Here is a 19,892-nt window from a genome sequence, read left to right as displayed (position 1 = left end):
CCCAACCAAGTCTTGGGACAGTCAGACTCTTGAAACACACACACACACGAACACACATGCCTCCCTCTCTTGTTCCTTAAGCTCTGGAGCTCTGAACCAGATCGCCCTGGCATGTGTCCATCCCTGCCTGAGGGGAGCCCCCTCCTGCTGAGGCCACGGTTCCTCAAACACTCGGCCGGCCTGGACTTTTTATCCTCTCCATCTGTGAGGTTGTGTTCTGCAGTAACCTGTCTGATGACACAACAAAGTGGAGACTACGAGATTAGACTAACTGATAAGACAGTTATAATTCTCCATTATCTGACTAAAGGTAATCTGCACGCCAGCGTGCCTGAACAGCAACAACAACAACCTGAAAAGTCTTAAAGAATCCTAAAGAACTATAGCAATCAGAAATGAGTCAAACAGAGTGCATCAGTGCAACGTTTTACTGCTCAGTTTCAAACGTGCACAACAAAAAGGAGCACAAGCAGTAATTTTTAGTTGAGTAAGAAAATACAAGTCAACAAACTGTTATAGTACAACAGACAATAGCAACTGCACAGAATGCAATTAATTGCAACATAAAGTGCGTCACGAAGACAAGCAGCAAAGCCCTCAAGCAACTTTTAGGTATTACAACACAACAACATACTCAAACAATCAAGAGGACAACATCAGGGCAGAATAAAATCTGTCAGTTCACGCAAACTGTTTCCTGTATAATTCAGTAAAAAAGAATCAATAATATTCCGTTAAGTGCGACACCTGATTTGTACTCTAAATGTGATTTTCATGCACTTGAGCACGTTACTGTATAAACTTTGATCAGGATTTTATTATTATTATGTGCATTTTTGTCCAGCTTACTAATACCTGCCTTTTACAACAATGTTTCGCATGTGACTTATCACAGATAAGATTTATAATGAGTTTTGCACTATTATAGATAGGCAGCTAACTACAAGCAGGTACAACATGAAACTAATGATTACATGTTTTGACAGGGATAATTATGATCCACACAATGTCGTAACGTAACACGGAGAGGGGCTGTTTTTCATATTGCGCTGTCACTGATCGTACACTTTGTTCTAAGTCTTTTTGTTCAACTTCATTGTAGAATTTAAGTATATTTTTTTCTACAATATGTAACTTTTGTATCATTCAGACAGCTTTTATATCTTATAATTTGCTGCTGACTGAACAGAATTACTCTCAAGTTTTGTTTTGTTACACTTTGTCGCATATTTTTGTATTTCTTTGCTTAAAAGAAATGTGATTTTATCTTTTGTGGAGCTCTCTTTGTAGTCAGTTGTATCGCTTGAGTAGTGGCAGCAGTCGGGGGAGGGTGGCGCGATTCCCGGAGCAGCCGTGGGCGGCAACAGCCGAGAGGAGATGCGCTCCCATTGGTTGGCGGCTGGTTTTGGTGGGCGGAGCTAGTAGGGGAACAAATACTCGAGATGCGCTCGTGCGAGGCAGACCCGATTCAGTGCTGGAGCTACTAACTGGCAATATCAAGAGCAAAATAACGAAATCTTACAACTGCTTTTTTAGCGTCTGTTAAAGCGCCACAAAGGAAGTAGTTTTTTTTCTTTTTAAATTCTTTTTTTTTTTCGTAACTCACCGCTTCCCAGATTGACTTCAGCGGTTCGGTTGGAGAAACGAAGCCATGGATGTGGTGTTTCTGGTGTGTTTGTCGCTGACAGTCGGAGCGTGGTTCGCCTCCGCGGAGAGACACAGCGTCTACTGGAACGGCTCAAACCCCAAGTAAGAACTGCTCTGTTTCCGTTTTAATTCCACTTCTTAAAGTCACTGCAGCCTTAAAAAGTTATTTAAACGCGCGAGTGGGTCGGTCAGGATGCTCCTTCGTCACCAGAGCTCCAAACTTCCATTCATGCCTGTTTTTTACCCACACACACACACGTAAGCTAGCACTTTTTGTTGTCGCATTTATATTAAGCTTAAAAGTCATGCGAGGAGAAGAGTCAGGATTGTTTGGAGTCCATTTAAGCCGACTTTACACCTTTGACATCGGAGTTAGAGCAGAGGTTTCCAATGTTGGGGTCGGCACCCAGCTGTGGGTCAGGAAACATCAATTAAAGGGTCCCAGGATGATGTCAAGAAATTGAATAAATGTTTCAAAAAAGGAGCTCTAATGATGTATTGTCATCATGATTACTACAAAGCATAAACACAGTGTTCATAAGTTAATAAAAATAGTGTCCTAGTTGTTCATATCGTCATTATGTTCTAGTTTAAAAGTGCTATTAGTGAAGTTTGCACATTTAAACCAGTCATTTTCAGGACCAGAAGCCTCTGTCACTGTTATTTTGCGGGAAGTTTGGGAACCACTGTGTTAGATTGTGAGGGGATGCCTGACAGATGGACGGATTCGTCACTATATTTAACCGCAACGCACACACTCACGAGCACGCGCGCACACACAACATATTCTAGTAGTAGAAAATAGACCGACAAGTATGAACTTGGCCCAGTCTCTCCGCGGGGTCTGCACCTGCGGGTGCGTCATAATAAAGGTGCGTGCTATTAGCCAGTAATTGCTTAATGCGTTTCCATCAGGGGGAACAGATAGCCCGAGGGGAGGGTGAGTCACAGAGACAGGGGCCACGCAGTGCTGATGATTTAGTTTTGAGGTCAGAAATGTAATGCTATCCGGCCACTCAGTGGGATCGATCGAGCTTGACATATCGCAGCACGATTTATTGAGCTTTTAGTGTGCATGTGTGTAAGGGTGGGGGAAGGGAATGAGGAGGAGGGGGTGTCATTTCAGCGACTATTATTTTTGAAATCGAGCTGTAACAGAAAGATGGTCTCCGTGCGTTTCTTTCTGGTCGATTAAAACCTGTCACCCGGTGGCAGCAAAAGGGCAAAGCCATTATGGACTTTTAGTCTTATGTCTTGATTACATTACTGGCCCTCTTAATTGCCCTTTAACCAATGACAATAAGACGAGGGGTTAAAAAGAGAAAACAATAGCCGTGATAATTGGATGCGAAGTCTAGCAGAAAACCCTAACTTTGCGAGCAGCGTTTGTGTCCTTAGCGAGGCCATGTGCGGTTCAAACACCTGAGTTGTACACCTGAGTCACCACAGACAGGGAGGGGGGGGGAGGTCTGGCTCAGGTGAGACTACAAAGCACGTTCAGAGAGAAACTGGAGCTGCGAGGCAGGCAGATAAGGAAAAGGGAGGAGAGCGGCAGAAAGCCAGATCTTATGGGCTGTCTCTAATCCGACCCTGGACTATTTCTGCTGTCAAATGGGAGTTGCGTAACCAAAAGAAAAATCATAGAATAACTCTAATCCCTTGTACCGCATGGCTAAGTATAGACCCCGACACATATAGACAAACATAAACATCAACACATTATTAACTTTTGCACACAACAAAGCCGGTCGAGGCGGTTTTAACGTCTTGAAACCAAGAAGCCTCTTTTTTTGGCTGACCTCCACGTGCCACCCGATTGGTGTAATTGTTCTCTTCTCACCTTCGCTTCCTGTCCTTGCATCTCTTTTGTCGGTTTCAGTGGATTACATGGATGACTCTCTAGCCTCCGTGGATAATCAATGCTAATAGATTCTCGGTCTGGTCGTGGACCTGCGGTGATTTATCTTCCAGGAGGAGGACAGTGACCAGATGGCAGCAGTCTGCTCATTCATGTTTGGCGGTGTGGGGTTGTGTCTTTTAAAGGGCCATCCACCGGTTGCCACCTCGCCGGGGTCGCTCGCCGATTGTGACTTAATCCTGCGGGCAGATTCGGCGCTCCGGTAGCGTTTTTGTGTGCCGCTTTCTTTCGTGACAGGTGGAGTCTGGTCCCGTCTTGTTTTTCCATTGCGTGTCTAGGCGTGTGCGCGGCTTTATTAGCGTTTTATTAGGGTGAGGTTGAACTTGTGCTGCCCGAACTGGTCTTTAACTTTCTTATTTTTGTTTTGGACCTAGCGGGCACGTGAGCGTGTCTCCGATTGTGTGTGTTTTAACGTCACAGTTTTGAACAGGGAGTGGTTGTTACCGTAGACAGCCGTACGGAGACATGATAAATGTGTGACTCACACTTACGCGCTCTGGGGGGCGGGAGGGCTTGAGGGAGCGCTGGGGTGTTAATATTAGCTACAGACAGCATTCCTCCCTACTGTTACTATACTCAACTCTGTCAGCTGTGCATGCAGGAGTGTGCTCCTCCCTCTGTACCTGTCTGTTCCTCTCCCCGTCTCTCCGAGCAGCTGGGTCTCCTCCCAGACTGACCTCGGGCCCTCGGCACTTTGTCTTTTTTCTTATTAATTCAGCCAAGATCTCATCCTTGGATGCTATTAACACCCCTTCGCCTTATCTCTGTTATAACGCTGCCTTCATCCATCATCGGTGGCCTGGGTGTACGTCCCGGGCCTCCAGCATGTGAGCAGACATCTTTAATCAGGAGTTGGGTGTAATATAAGATTCTGCTTATGTCAAGCAGCCGGTGCCTGCCTCTACATGTTTGTTACCCCCGAGGATAAGTCTGACGTGAAGGTGGTCGACATCAGTCCCACCTGTCATACATTTTGCACATCTTGTTCCTGCTCTATGTATTTCTTTTTATTATTATTATTATTATTATTTATATTCCCTTCTCCAGCCAGTGTCTAGCTGTAGTTCCCTAAATCTCACTAGAATGATAACACACATGCACACACGTACTAGGAGGCAGATTACAGTCAGTTTGTAATCTGACCCACAGACACAAAACTATCGCTCTGCTGCCCTCGCCGTATCGACGATCTAATCTTTTTGTGATGTAACCACGGTTCTGTCAGCAGCAGGTAAAATCTCTGATGGACTCCATCAGAATAATCAATGACAGCTACATTTAGCTTTCCCAATCATAATCAGAGGGCTTTATTTTAGTGTCCCCTGCTGATATAACTGTCCTCTCTGGATTTACCCATCATTCATGCCTGTCTACACCTGAGGGGGAAAGGGGGGGGTGGTCATTAGAAATTATTTCTGGTCCGTGGACAACACTGTCCCTCATCAAGGTATCCAAGCACCTCTTGTTTGTATCCGCTCTTCCTCCCGCCTCGTTATCTCAGGTCCAGACTTCCTTTCCCCTCCTCACCCCGTCACGCTCTCTCTCCATCAGCTCCCCTTTCTTTCTCACAGACCTCTCTCTGTTTTTGCCTCGGTAGTTTTCCACCCGAGGATAACTGGACTCCGCTAACATCGGGGAGGCCTTTTTTTTTTTTTTTTTTTACCCTGCCGCTCTCAAAGTGCGCGAGCGAGTGAGAGTGTGTACACTGCTCATTCATAACATTTCATGCATACTTGGGGATTTGATGTCCACTAGCAGCTCCACGTCGCCCCCTGAAGGCAATAGTGGGAACGGATGAAACCGTGTTTTAAATTAAAGTTACATTTAGGTTTATTTAAATATCTTCCACTGGCCTCAGTTAGACAAGCAGACTAACTCCCTGCGACCACCCTTGCAGCCTACTAAACAAAACTTGATACCATTTGGCCTTTTTTATTCCTTTTTTCTATTTGTTGCACACAGAATAGGAGGCTCCAGAAAGGGGAATGGGTGAAAAGGTTTTGGGGAGCACTGAGGAGGAGGAGGAGGAGGAGCGGCCTGGGTACGGGGTGCATGGGACAAGGGTGGGGTGAAGAAAGACGTTTGCATTGAGAAATTAGCCTGGATGAAGAGCTGCAGTTTATTATGTCAGCCTGAAGAGACGGGACAAAACAGGAGCCAGAGCGGGGGTGGGCTGGTCGTGGACTAATAAAAGCGAGGCAGACTGAGGGAGGAGAGGGAGGACAGTGATGGATGAAGGGATAAATGCAGGGAAGAAGTTCAGAATTGAAACACTTTTTATTGACAGTTGCTAAGGGTCTCATCTTGAGTGTTTTTTTTCGCTGTGTCAGTCCGAAGCTGCGGAATTATGATTTGGATTTTCAATAACAATGGTAGCAGCTCGTTGCAGAGGTGGAGGCAGAATTCCCCTTTGTTAGAGTCCACTGAAAGCTAATAAAGAAAGACTTCGGAGTATATTAGACTGGCTATTATGTGAGCGGCTAAACCCATTAGACCTTCTGTCAGCTCCTCGGCCCGTGTGAGAGGAGGTGTGAATCTGTCACACCGCGGCAAATTAATAGGATATTAAGTTTAAACCTTGCAGTAAAAAGTGTGATGAAGTGGGGTTGGGGGGGGGGATAAGAAATCCGATGAGTGCGCTTTGTGAGAGCCATCCAAACCGCAGCCCCCCCTGTGTCTGTTGTGACATTCCAGAGCGGGCACACTTTCCTCTGATTACCTGCACGACAAATGGAGGAGGACGAAGGTTGGGGGGTGGGGGAGGCTTTTGTTTTGGTGTTTCGGTGGCGCTGACTCGCTCCTCGCATGTGTGTTGTGTATCATTTGTCATTGGCGGTGACTCGGATTCTAGCGTCTCTGAGCAGTTGCAACGCTGAACTCCGACCTCTTGACCCGACTGCCAGTTCTGAAAGCCCCCCCTCGAGAGACAGTAAAAAAAAAACAGACGTCCCTCCCTGCGTCAGCTGTTTGACCAAAAGCACCTTGAGCTCAGCGAGGCAAATAGGTGGAGGAGCAGAAAGAGAGGAGAGAGGGATGAGAGGAAAGGGACAATGCCGAGAATTCAAAGCATCCAGTGAAGACAGGCAAGTGTTGAAAATGTCGCCTCCTGTAATAACCATCAGCGCCCCTAACCTCACAGATACACACTCGGCCCGCTGACACAAAACTAGAGTTGTCCGTAGTGAGAGATGACCTGCAGAGGGGAACAAAGACAACAGCCTCCCGCCCTCGCTGTTTACCCACACCTTTATCATACGAACACACACACACACACACACAACAACTCACAAGAGACTCTACGGGGGCCCTGACAAGCAGATGTTCATAAGCCCGGGGCACAAGACGCCCTGGATTAAGGTCTTCAGAGAATCTCATGCAAGCACACACACACACACACATGCAGAAACTAGCGCATAGGAAGAGGAAGCTGTGTGTAAAGTAGGTTGGCAACGGCTTGCACGCCTGCCTCCCGATCTCACAAAGGACATAGCTATCACATTTATGTGACTCTCACTGTCCTGAGAAATGTCAGTCAGAGGTGAGCACAGAAGCAGGGGCGTGCAAGAGTGGAGAGCGCAGGAGAAGTACGAGGAAGAGGAGTGGAGATTGCCCACCTTCCTTCACTTACTGTCACAGCGAAAGCATATTTGAGGAAAGGTTATGAACATTTATTATCTTACCCGTTTTTAGATGAGGTAAGAAACAGACGGCGATGTTACGAAAAAGTGTTTGCATTAAATTTTTGGGAATAGAATTAATTTAAGACGGCAACAATCCACTTTGGTTTTCCACCCTGCTCAGGCAATAGCTCATCAATCCAGTCAAAATACACTATCTACAGCATGTAAGATACTAACTATTCATGACCCGCTTTAAAGGATCCAAACTATTGCTTCAAGAGAATACAATCACAGCAAAGACAAAGTGGGATGAGGCTGTTTAACCACTGAACACCTTCACACATTAGTCAAGGTAGTGAGAGCTCTGTGGGGGTTTAGGCAGAGGGGTTGAAGGGGCCCTGTAGCCTTCAGGCTTTCTGTCTTTGGGGAGGCAAAGGGTATAATTACACCCTATTCATTCCACCTCCCCTCCTTTTCCACCAAACGCATTGGCCCCAGACCCCTAACAGCTTTTAATTAGCCAGACCCATCGGAGGAGGAGGAGGAGGAGGAGGGGAGAGGAGAAGGATAAAAGGGCAGTTTTCTTAAAAGTGCGAGCCGTGAATGAAATTAGCAACAGAGTCTCAGTGTGTTGTTGGCTTCTGACAAGCCTGTGTTTTCATGTAGCGTGTAGGCCAAGACCACTAACAAAAGCGCAGTGTGGGAAAGAAAAAGGTGTCTCCCACACAATTTAAGCCTATTCTTCACTTCTGAGGGAACCACTTGAGAGCTCGGAGCGTCTCGTCCGCTCCAACCCCGTTATTAGAGTCTGGACGGAAGAAAGCGGTGAAGGGGAAACGAGACGGAATAAGAGATTATTTGGCCAATTAAGCTGCTACAGATGCGTCCCTTTTCTCGCAGAAGCACCCACATATTTGCACACACCTGTGCAGAAGCAAAACACACCAATCAGGACCCTTTGGTAGAGAGAAAGCAGTGATTAGAAGCAGAGCGATCAGCTTATTAGCCCTGGATAATAAGCGCTAACAAAGCGTGTTTTGACAGGTAGGATAGCACTAACCAATAAGGAGGAGGAGGAGGAAGGAAGGGGGGGTTAGAGGTCTTTACACGGAGCCTGTGTGTCTGTGACTTGGTCAGGGGGTCCGGACGGGAGCCACAACAACAGGACGCTAAGGAAGGGGGAGGGTGGCAGAGCGGTGGGTGGGGGGGTTCAGAGCCAGCACGTCTCAGGCTTTGATGACAGCTCGGCACACACCGACTAGATAAACAGCAGCAGACGCACAGGAGCTGTTTTCTTGTCACTTTCTCTAACAACATGTTAAACAAGCATCCAGAAGCAGCCTCTGAGCTGCTCAAGTCCTGATTTGATTTGTGGATTAGAACACGTTGCCCCCGAGGACGTAATGGAAGAGAGACACAAATAAAAAACTCTTTCTTCACCTCCTGGCTTTTGGCAGATCCTACAGAAGAAGAAAAAAAACAAAAAACACACGTCAGGCACATTACATTCATGGCCTCGCCTGCATCCCGTTTATTATAAGGGCTAGAACACTGGAAAGTTTGTTATTTTTTTTTGACTCCTAAATTATGTTTCTTGCTGTAAATCTGTTCCCATGGCGAAAACCGATTACTCTTTCAAACAACCACCACTATTTCAAATATGCATGAGATTTGTGCTGATCTGTCCATACTTTATTATAAGACCAGGGGAAGGACAGGAAGTGAGCAAAAGAGGAGACAGGAAGGCTGGAAAAGAGCAATAAAACTAAAGATGAAAAGAAGGACGCTGAAGTCTGAGTGTCCCCACCTCTGTTGTCCACGTCTTTGATGAAATCAGACGTGTAAGGAGCAAATCGGCCCCAAAAGCTGCAAATGAGGGTTTCAAATCAGCCTGCCAGACATCTAGGGGAGGAAACTAATCTGAAAGCAACTAGAAAATAGTCTAAAATGAGAGGGAGAAAAAAAGTCACTGAGACGCACAGATCGAGAAGATTATTTTGTTTGCGTGAGCTGAGCTGTCATCTACATTCTCATCTACCTGATAGCAGGTATAAAGTAACTCCCTGCGTGAGGGGAAAAAGGAGCAAGATAGGCGTGAGAGCGTGATGGTGGAGGGTATCGAGAAGATTCAGCTCTTCTCTGTTCAAAACAGAAACAAGTCGAGCCTGATCGGGCTCTTTCTGATTCTGTTCCAAAGATGAGTTGTCACAGGCGTATCGAAACCCGAGCATCCTGAAATTTGTTTTGTCGTTTTGTTTTTTAGTCATCTATATGTCGCACAGTTAGAAACAGAAGCTTCTCATATTCAGAGAGTTTAAAATCTTCCGCTGTGGATGTGGTCATCTGTCACTAACCTCCCCGTTTCCCCTCCCGCCTCCAGCTTCCAGGAGGACGACTACCGGGTGGAAGTGCGCATCAACGACTACCTGGACATCGTGTGCCCCCACTACGCCCACGGAGAGGTGCCGTCGCACTCGGCCGAGCGCTACGTGCTGTACATGGTGGAGAGGGAGGACTACGAGGTGTGCAAGCCTCACTCCTTCGATCAGCTCCGCTGGGAGTGCTCCCGCCCCTTCGCTCCGCACGCGCCGGAGAAATTCTCCGAGAAGTTCCAGCGCTTCACGCCCTTCACCCTGGGAAAAGAGTTCAGACAGGGCGAGAGCTATTACTACATCTGTAAGTGTCACGGAAAACACCAGCTTCTTTCCCAGCAATCTTCTGTGGTCTTTGAAGTTGTCTGCGAATTGAGATTTTAACTTTTTATTTTTTTTTAAACATTTTTCAGCCAAACCAATGCATCATCATGGGAAGGATTGTCTGAGGCTGAGAGTGGACGTTGTTGGACATAAAGGCTCCGCAGCGTCCCGCTCAGAGAAACCCAAGGCAGAGGAGGCCGAAAAAAAAGAACGAAAAGTGACGTTTATTGCTGCTGCTGGTGGAGTTCACAACCCCTCGATTCGACTCCCAGCAGGTAAGGATTTCCTTTTTTCTTTTTTTTTCTTTTTTTCAAGTAAAAGATATCAGACACATCCAGAACAGTTAGAATCTGAGCCAGGCTCAGCTGGGTGTGTTTATCGTTCCTGAGTGATGAGCTCGAGCGCTGACTGTCCATCTCCATTTCTTCTCTCAGACGATCCTGCCGCGATGCAGCCAGACGTCCAGATGATTATCGGCAGCTCTGCAGTGCAGCTGGTGTCCCTGTCCTTCTTATTTACCATCATCCCAGTTTTATTAGCCACGATGTTGCACTGAAACCCTACAAGACACCAAAACAGAGACATTTCTAAACCAATGCTGGTTATTGGGACACAATTTTTTTATAAGACTCTTTTATATATATATATATATATATATATATATATATATATATATATATAAAAATGAGCATGGACCGGTTTGTGTTGTTCAGTGTGTTTGTTGTGTTGGTGTGAATGTGGAGCGTGGATCGCTCCAAAAAAGAAAAAAAGAAGAGGACCTCAAAGATGTTTTTTTTTTCTAACTTTCTGTCTATAATTTTGAGGATGAAAGTTCTCATTTTTTTAAACTATTTAAGATGCACTCTTTTTTTTTTTTTTTTTTTTCGGTCATTGTGAACAGAAACTCCGAGCAACAGGAAGTAAGGAACGAAAGCAACACCCCCCAACCTGTTTTCACACGTTCGTATCAGTGGTACAGCTGTGCATTGTATCACCAAACACTCGTTTTTCTTCCTCTACATGTAGAGAAATTATTGTTGTTTTTTTGTGTGTGTGTGTGTGTTTCGTTGGTAAAAGTGGTAAAGCTAATGTAGGATATTTGTCATGTGTAGCACTCAGCTCCTGGTTAGATCTCCTCCAGATAGTGGAAAAACATCAAATTCAGTCTAAATGAATCTAAATTAAAACTAAATGGTGATTTTATTTTGATGTGGTAATGCAATTAAAAGTTGAAATGTTTGGATTTTTTTTAAATTCCTTCATCAGAAGGGTTGAGAAGAATTAAAGAGGTCAGATCCAACGGGGGGGGTCAGGAGCTGAGCTTCATCTCATTCACTCATCTCCACTGTCCTGATGGTTCGATGGTACACCGGTTGACGTTTGCAGAAATCATCCTCAGAAATAACGGGGCTTCCCACCATCCGTCTGTTTGTTTTCTCCTCCAACATGCTTGACTCGTTTTGTAAACTTGTACATAAAGAAAACTATAAGGCACTGTTTTAAGATGTGAAAAAAATAAAACTTTGTGTTATGAAATTGACAAAGATGTGTCAGGGTTTTTTTTTTTTTATCAGCTGTTGTGAAATTTCCCTCCCGTCACGATAAGCATCCTTGGGTTTTTTAAAAGCCCGGTGAGATCGTGAAGATGTTGATGGATGGTCGCCCCGTTTCGCCTGATGAAATCGCAGCAGCCCTCTCCCGAGTTTCCACCCTTCGGTCTTTGCCGACCCCAGTTTTCTCATCCTGTCTCCTCTTTCATCTCACGGCGGACGGCGTGACCCGACTTCACATTTCACGTCTCAAAACCAAACACGAGAACGAAGAGGGGGGGCCCCCACGGGCAAACTGATAATTCTGTGAGAAAATGTCACTTTTGTGTCCTCGCTCTCACTCTTCCACTCCTCTTTGGTCCGCCTCACATCCTCCCACACAGCTGCGTGTCAGGACGAGGAGGCGCACAAACGCTCCTGCCTGCAAACCTCGGAGCTCACTGAAAACTGTCAAAAATCGCCATTCCTCGTAAAACCGCACAGCACACAGCCTCGAGCCCAGTTCATAAAACAGAGCTGTTTGTTTTTCCACGCTAACGTCATGGCTTACATCGACTGCAGCCTCAAAAGTCGTGTGTGTGTGATGCAGCGCCGGTGTGCTCAGCGGGTCAACAGGCAAAGGGACAGAACAAACGTGGAAGAGTCTGTTTTCATGCCTCAGTTCCACAAGCACCAAACAATTATTAAAGGTTTTGAAAAGTTATCTTAGTCCTGGTAAACACATTTAGTGTAAACACAGGAGCCCCAAAGTCACTGTTAACATAAAAGTTTAACTTTCACTTTTTTTTTTTTATCTTTCTCACTCAACAATCAGTAAAACAGTTTAACAGTTGACCCAAAAAATCTTCAAAAACTTGTCATATTTTGTACCAGATTTGTGTTTAAACTTTTGCAATCTTTTATAATAAGGCTATAAAATGTTTTTCAGATTTTTGTCAAACTTTTTACATGTCCAGAAGTATTACTTGGTTATGTGAAAAATGCATTTCATGCTAAAAAAAAAAAAAAAAAGCACCTAAATAGTGATGCTTTAAAATGCTTTGCTTTGGAAATGCTCAGAAGAAAAATAAAGAGAACCACAAAATATCAACTGAAAATGTCAAACAGGTGCAAAACCTTTCCTGGTTCCTATCTGCAGCAGTCAGAGCCCGGAGAGGTTCATCACAGGGCCAACACAAGTATATACAACCATGCACACACACACACACACACACAGGGTTAATTTAGACTCAGTGTGCATGTTGTTGGACTACAAAAATGGAGTACCCAGAGAAGACCCAAGCATGCTTAAAGAGAACATGCAAACTCTGCACTTAGCAGGTCACATAAGATAAACTAACAGCTATAAAAAATAAATGAACAAACACGATTACAGTAGAAATGAAGAGTGTCCATACACGCCCTAAACTTCTCCACAATCCTAAACTCCTCCCTGGTAACCAGCCTGAATTACTTTGGAGGAGGCAGCGTCCACGGTTTCCAAACAAAATTTAAAAAAATCTTCACCTCAGTCTGTGTTTAATACAGTTAAGCCCAGAGAAGGCAGCTGCATGTCTGAATCGTCCACCAATCCATCTTCTACTGCTTATCAACAGGTCCAGGAGGGAAACCCAGACCTCCCTCTCCCCAGAGACTCTCTCCAGCTCCTCTAGGAGGATCCCGAGGCGTTTCCAGGCCAGAGAGGAAACATAATCCCTCCAGGGAGTTCTGGGTCTGCTCCGAGGTCTCTTCCCCCTGTGAAAAACTTCCATAGGGAGGCCTAATCAGATGCCTGAACCACCTCAGCTGGCTCCTTTCGATGTGGAGGAGCAGTGGCTCTACTCCGAGCTCCCCCCGGATGATGGAGCTTATCTCTAAGGCTGATACCGGCTGTCCTGGAAGCTCATTTCAGCCGCTTGTCTGAATCCCGTTTTTGTTTTTTGACATTTTTTTTACACAATGGAGTGCCAGTTGGAGCAGACGGTGTTCTCCAGCAATAGCTTTTAAATAATTTCATAATATCTATCTCAAGGCTTTTTTTCTCACCTGTCAAAAAATAAAAAAATAAAAATCTGCCAACGCCTTACTTTTCTTGGAATGCAACAGGAAAGTGTTTATTCAGCTTCAGTGTCGAATGACTCTGCAGTAGTCATTTGACACTTAGTATTTATTGGCACTGACTGGTATTGATGGGAAAACAACACTCTTACACGCATTAAATTTCATTGAGGAAGCTAGGCATGAGGAAATTGGGAAATGGGGGGGAAAAAAAGATCGGATAGACTGATTTTACATGACTGCATGACAGATAGTGGCTCTTTTTCAGTCCTGCTACAAAAAGTACAGTCAAATAAACAAAAGAAAAGTTGTGTTAGTCAAAAGTTCTTTCTGCAGGAAGCTGTTTGTGTTGCTGCAGTAGCTTGTCTCCAGCTCAGTTTATCCATTAGTGTGCCGTTATTTGGCTTGTTAAAAACATGGGTGCACCTCTGATTAAAAACCCACACAGTCACAATCAGAACATTTTTGATGATCAAATGACTTTTTTTTTAATTTTGAGATGACAAACAGCATTCTGAGATTGTTCCTTCATCAAACAGTTGTGGTGTAATCTCTGCAGTTTTTTTTTTCTGATTATTTTCAGTTTAGGCAAAAAAAAAAATAAAAAAATAAAAATGATTGTGAGGGGAAAATTTAGCACAGATCTAGATCTCTTTTTATCGATTTGTGAAGCAAGAAAGAATCTGCTGCTCCTGCAAACTTTACCAGAGTCTTTGTTACTCACCTGTTAAAACTCAAACTAACCACAAATTTTTTCCATTTTGTAAACCAACCCAAATACCCTCACTTTTTCTTTTTCCTCATGTCGCTGACATCAAGCTAAAATATAATCATATACTTTTTTTTACGAAAGCTATCAAATTTCTCATTTGTTGTTATGTTTGGACTTTTGAAAATTTATTAAACGGCGGTTTAAGATACTTTTTTTTACCTGAATAACTCATAGGTCAAACATTGCTCTGGAAAAGGGTCAGGTACTGGATTGAAAATAAGTGAAAAAGCAGCCAAAGTCCAAAAACAAACTTTGAAAAACGTTCAGAACACCTGAAAAACTACTAAACCAGACCGCTTTATAAGATTACAAGAACGTCTGACTCTTTGGAAGGAAATTAAAAAGAAAGAAGTGATGTCTTGAGACTTTTGCACAGTACTATTTGATTTTAGACCAAAGAAACATGTTTATAATGTTAAAAACAGCTCCTGTTCACTTTGAAAACCTGTTTGTTTTTTCAATCTTTGCTAGTTTTGCTAGTAAAAAACATTTACTTGCACATGACCTTATTAAAATCGGCTTTCATTCTCTGTAATTAGTTTAAGAGAGTTTAAACAAGGCTTTGATTCCCGTGCCTGTCCTCAGCACAGGAGTCAAGCTCCACTCGTCTGCTGACAAGCCCTTTCAATTTATTTCCCAACGAGGTGACGTCACACATGACGTTTTGCATCGTTTCAACATCTCAGTGGTCAATCTACCCCGCCTACTTTGCATAGTAGCCAATCAGAGGGCAGGAACGCTAAGCACACTGATTGCAAATACGGAAATACAGTGAGTGCATCTTCGTAGTTGTCCTGCAGCGTTTTCCTTCTTGTAGTTTGAGAATTTGTGTTTATAAGTAAAGATATAACGCCCCAACCTATAAGCGGAAAGTGCTTTTTCTGGTTTTTTTTTCGCTATATGGATTTAGTACAACTTCTGTCATGGGCCTGCATCGTGTTCACGGTCGGGATGTTCTCGACTGGACTGTAAGTTTTTACATGACGTTTAATTGGATTGTTTGTTTGTGCTTTGTTGTTATTGTTGTTTTAGGTTTGCTCAAGTGTTTGCTCCTCGTGGTCTGAACTTAAATCAGCTACGATAACAACCACCTTTTTATGAACAGAAAAGAAACAAATTAACTTTTTTTATTTTGTTTATTAATTTAGTCTGTTTTGGTGTGTGTTTCTCATCTTTTTCTCCTAACTGTGTGTTTCTAGAACCGACCTGAAGAAAATGCGAGAGTCCAAGAGTACAGAAAACATCCAGTTTCTCCCCTTCCTCACCACATGTCTAAAGTAACTTTTTATTCTCGTAATAATTCAGCTCAGGCTGCAGCCCTTGTTGACATGATGGCCGCTGCACACCTAACCCTCCTCCTGTTTCCATAGTAACCTAGGCTGGTTGTATTATGGGACCCTGAAGGGGGATCAGACGATCATCCTGGTCAACACCATTGGCGCCCTTCTCCAGATCCTCTACATCGTCATGTACTTCCTGTATACAAACCACAAGGTAAACCTGGAGTGGAGTGATGAGCTGCAGGTAACTCACCTGATCACACCTGACTCTCCTCCCACCCACCCTGTCTCTCTCTGTGTTGTTCCTTCCAGAGGCTTGTGATGAGCCAGACTCTCGCTGCAGGAGCGGTGTTGGTGCTCGGCTGGTTGTACTTCGCTACTTTTCTCACAGAGGGAGAGTCTCGGCTCAGCCAGCTCGGCCTCACCTGCAGCGTGGTCACCATCAGCATGTACCTATCGCCGCTCATCGACCTGGTATATCACACACACACACAGGGAGCAGGAAGAGAATCACTAGCACAGCACCTGACTTCACCTGAATCCCCCCACATTCTTTAAAAGAAAATTTATTGTAAATATGATGGAAAAACTCATGAAGTCAGGTTAACTTGTACTGAAGTAATTCACAGGACATAGTAGTATTTTGTGCACAAAATTCAAATGTTATTTATGTTAATAAGTCGGGTTAAAGATATTAGTGATCTTGTCCCTTTTCTGGAGATTAAATAGGAAGAACATCATCCTAAAGACACATCGAGTCAGACATACAGGCATAAATATTATATCTTTACAGGCTCCAAATAAAAAAGGAGCGTCCTGGAGTCTTTGGTGAAAGAAAAAATGCTTTGGTCTCTTTACTAAAACAAACAATTTTAGATATTTTTTTTTCCTCTTTGTATGCATAACATCAGATTAAAGAATTTAACCTGAATTGTTTTGTAGTTTTACATAAGAAACATTCGATTTGTACAATCTATTTATCAGCTTTTTTAACTTTTAGCTAGTGTTCTGCCTCCTTTTAGCTTTGCTAACTCCGTTTCAGCTGCTTCAAGTCATTCTGCACTCATAGTCATTTTCTCCTTCAGTCATGGCTTAAGTTCTTCTTGTTTTTTTAGATTCACTAATTTAATATTTGTGTCAAGTGTGAGTGGCCACCTGTCCTGCCTTCTTTTCTGCCTGTAAAAGAGTGAAAAGCACCGAAACGAGAGCTGACCTGACTTCAAAGTTCGGCTTTAACATTATACAGATCTCCAACAAAAGACAATATAAACAAATAAAAAATGCTCGTTAACATTCAAAACTAAAAATGGGAAGTTACGAACAAAAGAGCAGTTTTATTCATTTGTAAAAGACGGGAAATCAGAACTTGATTTTTACCTTGTAAAGTAATTAAACACTTGAAGTCAAATCATAGGAGTTATGTTGGCTAAAAGCTTCTTTTTTTTTAAAGATGTGCTCAACTTGAGCCCGGGTTAGAAGGATTCAAATCTATTTACAGAAACAGAATGTAATCTGTGTGAACAACAGCAGCACATTTTGTGGAAACACCAGGCAGCAACAGCTCTTCTCATCAGCTCCGGTGAAGGAATCCGTCTCCTGTTTGCTGGATTTCCTGCTTCGCCGCTTCATATCATCTCGTTGGTCCGATCCCTCATCCTGTTTGTCTCCTTCTCTCCATCTGACTCTGACCCCCCCGCTCAGCTTCCTGCCGCCCATTTATTCTTCCGCCTTCCTGTTATTCTGAGACTCTTGTCTGTTTGTTCCTCGTCCCCTTAGTTACAATCATTTTATTATTATATTTTTTTTTTCTTCTGTACAGTTTACAGAACGTGAAGTTGGCACGATGCAGTTCTGTAAACTCAAACGTCTGTTTTCTTAACACGATAGCCCTTTTATATAAAGGAAGTAGACATTAAATAAAGTAAACGCCTTGGTTTTAATACATTTTCGCTGTCAGTAATGTGAGGAATTCTTCTGGAACCAGTTACTCAGATTTGGGCCGATGTGATCAGGGATCCAAACAATCTGACCAACAGTTATGTAAGTTTTAAACAAATCTTTAAAGGCATTTAAACTATTTGAAAAGATTAAATAAAGCTGAGAGGAATGGTGGTTCCATAAATTTGAAGATGTTTAATTTAGACTTCGTTACTTTACCGCTGAGAGGCTCTTATCTGTTTGCTCCTTTTTCTCGACACGTTTCTCTTTACTTTGTCGGAAATAAACACAACTTATGATTTTGGTCCCAGTTTCTTTAGAAAACCAAACGGTTTCACCAAATAATGGTTCACATTGTGTCGACTAACAAAGTCAGAAGGCCAAATAGTTTGAATAGTTTTGGGTGCAGGCAGTTCATGCAGCTTGATAAAACTCTCCCAAAATAATCAAAATCTGAGCGTCTTTATAACAAAAAAAAAAAAACCTGACACTGTTGTGTTTGGGAGAACAGTGGAGAAAATGGATCTGAAATGCTCAGAGGACTTTTTTTAAACAAACAACAGCTTTCATGTTGCACACTCTGAATAATAAATTTCAAATTCTGTTTGCTTCCCTCGCAGGCGGAGATCGTTCGCAGCGGTAACGTCCAGTGTTTGTCCTTCCCCCTGACGGTCGCCACCTTCTTCACTTCGACCTCCTGGGTCCTTTACGGCCTCCAGCTCAATGACTACTACATCATGGTAAGAAGAAAGCGTCCCGCGAACGTCCGTGCGAGCTTTTAACCGGGAACGTAACGCCACGGTTTGGATTGTTTCGCCGCAGGTGCCGAACACCCCTGGGATCGTCACCAGCCTGGTCAGGTTTTATCTGTTCTGGAAGTTCGCATCCAGCGATCAGAGCCTGCCCCACTATAAGGTGTTGCGGCTCTGAAGACGAAAGGGTGCGAATTTTAACAGACTTCAAAACCTGTTGGACGAGGAACACCGCTGTGATTTGCGTTTACGGACAGCTCTGTTGTGTTTAAATGCAGGTACGCTGTTGTTCTCCTGCTCTTTGTGTCAAACCCCTCCAAGTGCCTTCGGTCAGGTCGACTTCGCCCTGCGGCGTTCACCGACCTGCTGTCCCGTCAGGAAAAATCTGTTCCCAGTCAGTGTCTCTGCGTACTAGCCAAAGATTTTTCGTGGAGTTATAGCTTATCGTCGGCTGTTTGTGTGTGTATGGATACGTATATTACTTTGTTCCCTGGTACTCGTCTATGAAACGTGGTTAAATGTGTTTTTTTGATGATCACTTCAGCTCTTCAGAGTTGGTAGTCATGCCTTTATGTAACCGTGGGTACAGATTATATATATATCATTAACAGTGACAAAAAATTATTTTCAAAGACTGTTTTCTAAATATTTTTGGTCTGAACCTATTTATACAGACTTACTGAGCTCAAATATTGACCATATTTGGTGTTTATCTATTTTTCATGGTTTATTTTTGGGATTTGTATTTAAATTTGAATAAAAAAAAACAAAGAAATCTTTTTTTTTGTTTGTTTGTTTTTGTTTCATCATTATTTCCAGCTGCCAAAAGGTGAAAGTTTGTCTGTTAGCAAAAAATCTCATGAACCACTGGATGGATTGTTATGAAACTTTCAGAAAGTAATCACTGGATGTACATCTAAAGTTGATGAACTTCCGGAGTCGATGCAGTTAAAAATGATCCCCGCAGCCAGCTGACTTTAGCAAACACAAAAATGGCTCCAACTCGGACAGTTTTACAGCTTTTGAGCTAAGATCTGGTGTGGTAGTAGCTGAGAGTCGTCCTCAGAGCAATACACGTTGCGCACAGTCTGCGTTTAAAACGTTTACATTAACCGCTGGGAGTTAACCCTGTTTGTCTGTTAGCAAAACATCTCATGAACCACTGGACGGGTTTATATGACACTCTCAGAAAGAAATCTACGGCTGACTGACGTTTGGAGTCAGTCCAATTCAAGATGGCCACCGCAGCTCACCAACCACCGCCAAGGTAAAAATGGCTGTAACTGTAAGTATTACAGGTATTAAAGCCATAATATGGCGTGGTATTAGCTGAGAGTACTTCCAAACTCTGGCAGGAAAGGCGGCAGGGGGAGATTCGTGTTCCTTCAGGGGATGTCGGACCTTTAAATAAACAGAATTTGGACATTTCTGCATCTTTTCTACATGGTTTTATAGTTTTAAAAGTGTTCAAAAGGTTATCAGAAGTGATACAGGTCGTCATTAGCTGCTTGCTTGTTGTACTGTCAACATTATTCTTACTATTACTATGAAGCCGTGTTTTTATCCCCCTCCTGTGAAAGTTGCACTTGGCCTTTGAAGATCCGCGCTTTCATTTGGAGTTTTTTTTTGTTTTGGTCGCAGTAATGAGCGTTCAGGCAGATGTGAGGAGATAAGTGTTTGCG

At 43.5% G+C, this 19,892-nt stretch overlaps 2 protein-coding genes across 2 annotated transcripts; both read left to right on the top strand.

Moving 5' to 3' along the window:
• Positions 1-1,456: 1,456 nt before the first annotated feature.
• Positions 1,457-10,449, top strand: efna1b (ephrin-A1b). The gene is made up of 4 exons (XM_017424916.3): positions 1,457-1,749; positions 9,566-9,861; positions 9,971-10,156; positions 10,316-10,449. Exons 1-4 carry the CDS (start codon positions 1,652-1,654, stop codon positions 10,435-10,437), a joined length of 702 nt encoding a protein of 233 aa, XP_017280405.1. The 5' UTR covers positions 1,457-1,651; the 3' UTR covers positions 10,438-10,449.
• A 4,539-nt stretch (positions 10,450-14,988) lies between these two features.
• slc50a1 (solute carrier family 50 member 1) lies at positions 14,989-18,989 on the top strand. The gene is made up of 6 exons (XM_017424970.3): positions 14,989-15,208; positions 15,440-15,517; positions 15,611-15,734; positions 15,833-15,994; positions 18,079-18,198; positions 18,281-18,989. The coding sequence occupies exons 1-6, from the start codon at positions 15,141-15,143 to the stop codon at positions 18,386-18,388; spliced, it is 660 nt and encodes a 219-aa protein (XP_017280459.1). The 5' UTR covers positions 14,989-15,140; the 3' UTR covers positions 18,389-18,989.
• The last annotated feature ends 903 nt before the right edge of the window (positions 18,990-19,892 follow it).

Source organism: Kryptolebias marmoratus, linkage group LG16, assembly GCF_001649575.2.
Source record: "Kryptolebias marmoratus isolate JLee-2015 linkage group LG16, ASM164957v2, whole genome shotgun sequence".
In the NCBI taxonomy this organism is placed as follows: domain Eukaryota; kingdom Metazoa; phylum Chordata; class Actinopteri; order Cyprinodontiformes; family Rivulidae; genus Kryptolebias; species Kryptolebias marmoratus.
The sequence above is the reverse complement of the archived record's forward strand: the minus strand, read 5'-3'. Positions and strand labels throughout refer to the sequence as shown.

Excerpts from the sequence above, each read along its gene's own strand:
- efna1b (XM_017424916.3), top strand. The coding sequence starts at position 1,652 with ATGGATGTGGTGTTTCTGGTGTGTTTGTCGCTGACAGTCGGAGCGTGG. Across the intron at positions 1,750-9,565 it reads TGGAACGGCTCAAACCCCAA|CTTCCAGGAGGACGACTACC; the intron begins GTAAGAACTGCT and ends TCCCGCCTCCAG. Across the intron at positions 10,157-10,315 it reads CTCGATTCGACTCCCAGCAG|ACGATCCTGCCGCGATGCAG; the intron begins GTAAGGATTTCC and ends TTCTTCTCTCAG.
- slc50a1 (XM_017424970.3), top strand. The coding sequence starts at position 15,141 with ATGGATTTAGTACAACTTCTGTCATGGGCCTGCATCGTGTTCACGGTC. Across the intron at positions 15,209-15,439 it reads GGGATGTTCTCGACTGGACT|AACCGACCTGAAGAAAATGC; the intron begins GTAAGTTTTTAC and ends GTGTGTTTCTAG. Across the intron at positions 15,995-18,078 it reads TATCGCCGCTCATCGACCTG|GCGGAGATCGTTCGCAGCGG; the intron begins GTATATCACACA and ends CTTCCCTCGCAG.